This window comes from Quercus suber, unplaced genomic scaffold (assembly GCF_002906115.3).
Source record: "Quercus suber isolate HL8 unplaced genomic scaffold, Cork oak 2.0 scaffold_796, whole genome shotgun sequence".
In the NCBI taxonomy this organism is placed as follows: Eukaryota; Viridiplantae; Streptophyta; class Magnoliopsida; order Fagales; family Fagaceae; genus Quercus; species Quercus suber.
In genome coordinates, this window is record NW_027070231.1 from 6450 (window position 1) to 8443 (window position 1994).

At 46.0% G+C, this 1994-nt stretch overlaps 1 protein-coding gene across 1 annotated transcript; it reads left to right on the plus strand.

Moving 5' to 3' along the window:
• Positions 1-582: 582 nt before the first annotated feature.
• LOC111993751 (uncharacterized) lies at positions 583-1770 on the plus strand. Its single transcript, XM_024025581.1, has one exon. It carries the CDS (start codon positions 583-585, stop codon positions 1768-1770), a length of 1188 nt encoding a protein of 395 aa, XP_023881349.1.
• The last annotated feature ends 224 nt before the right edge of the window (positions 1771-1994 follow it).

A 1994-nucleotide genomic window follows, 5' to 3' on the forward strand; every position in this document is an offset into this window, starting at 1 on the left:
TGAAAAGAAAACAATAATCAGGGCGTTACTGACGGGAATGACAAATCCGTCTAACATGGACGACCCTATAAAGACGGACGAGTATACCTTCAGGCCTGACGGAGTAATTGTTCACACTAATAACGAAGACATCCAAGCCATTCAATGCAATCAATCAAGCCTAGGACGGTTACAAGACCCATTCCATGGACCATTGGAACGCATTGATGCCATATTAAACAGCGCCAAAACGTTTCGAAGAGGAACATTAAGACCTCCATAACTACTCCAACGGTCACAAGCCATGAAGGCATATATAAAGCTCCTACATCGCCAAGAATGAGGTAGAGACACATCGAAAGACTTATTTTTGCTATATCAATTTATTTTGTTCATTATCGTTTAGCACCATATATTAACTTAGACATCGGAGCTATTGTAGCAGGCACCACACCGGTGACCACTTGTCAAGGCCGAGGAATTCGTCCATCTGAGACTCTCGACTGACGAATTTATACTTCATCAGTTTGGCACCGTCTGTGGGGAACGACGTTTCCGCGTTCCGACTCGAGAAAGTAGTTCCCAATCAACTATTATTTTCAGATGGAAGCCAATCAAGATTCCACAGCCTTAGCCCAGCAGGTTCAAACTCTCACAGCTGCCGTCGAAGAGCTCACCAAGCAAAATCAGGAAATGAAACTACAACTCCAACAAGAGGAGAACCGATCCAAAAACAACATGGAGGTCGAGGGAAATAGCCACAGGAGAAGTGGTCATCCAAGGACTACTACTCCAGTAGACCAGAATTCAGATCTTCTCCAGGAAATGAGGAAAGAGATGGATGAATTGAAAAATGCCATCAGGGAGAAGACAGACCAGAGCGTGGGCAGATTGGTAAGGGCAACAGACTCGCCTTTCACAGTTGCGGTCTTGGGATGCCCAGTACCGTCGAAGTTCAGGCTGCCACAACTGGAACCGTTTGACGGGCTCAAGGACCCACAAGATCACCTCAACACCTTCAGAACAACTCTAGGGCTCCAGCAGCCCCCCGATGAGATAATGTGCCATTCCTTTCCTACTACCTTTAAAGGAGCTGCAAGGGAATGGTTCACCAAGCTGCCGACATCATCCATTGACAACTTTGACCAACTGAGTAATACCTTCTTACGGCACTTCATTGGGGGACAGCGTCCCAAGAGGCCAGCAGATTATTTGCTTACCATCAGGCAAGGAGAAAAAGAAACCCTGCAGTCGTACGTTAAGCGCTTCACTAGGGAGACTCTAGAGGTGGACGAAGCAGATGACAAGGTGCAGCTGACGACTTTCAAAGTAGGTCTAAAGTCCAGGGATCTCGTGGCTTCACTCGCAAAAAATCCTCCAAAGACGATGGCAGAAATGCTCATAAAAGCACAGAAGTACATGAATGCTGAAGACGTATTAGCAGCCATAAAGGATACAGAAAAGCCAGAAGACAGAGGAAGGAAGGAAGACGAACGTAGGGGACAGAAAAGGGAGCGCCCAGATCATCGAAATAACGACGGCATCAGAAGGAGAGACGATAAAAATCCAAGGACGGTAAAACTAACTCCTCTTGTTATGCCTGTTGACAAAATCTTAACGCAGATTAAGGATGAACACTACCTTAAATGGCCACGGCCATTGCATTCGTCTCCTAACGTCTGCGATAAGAATAAGTACTGCCGATTTCACAAGGATCATGGCCACTACAAAGAAGATTGTTGGGACTTAAAGGAACAGATAGAGGAGTTGATACGAAAGGGGAAATTGTAGAAGTTTGTAAAGAAGGGAGAGTACAAAAAATTTCAAGACGGAAATAAGAACCAGCAAGAGTCCTCGTCCAGAGGCGATACCTGTCAATTCCAACCTCCTCAGAACGTGATCGAGGAGATATAGACAATCACAGGGGGACCCACCACCGAGGGATCCTTCAAGTCCCTCAGAAAAGCCCATCAAAGGCAAGTGAACAGTGTCTACATGATACCTCTGTCCAAGCA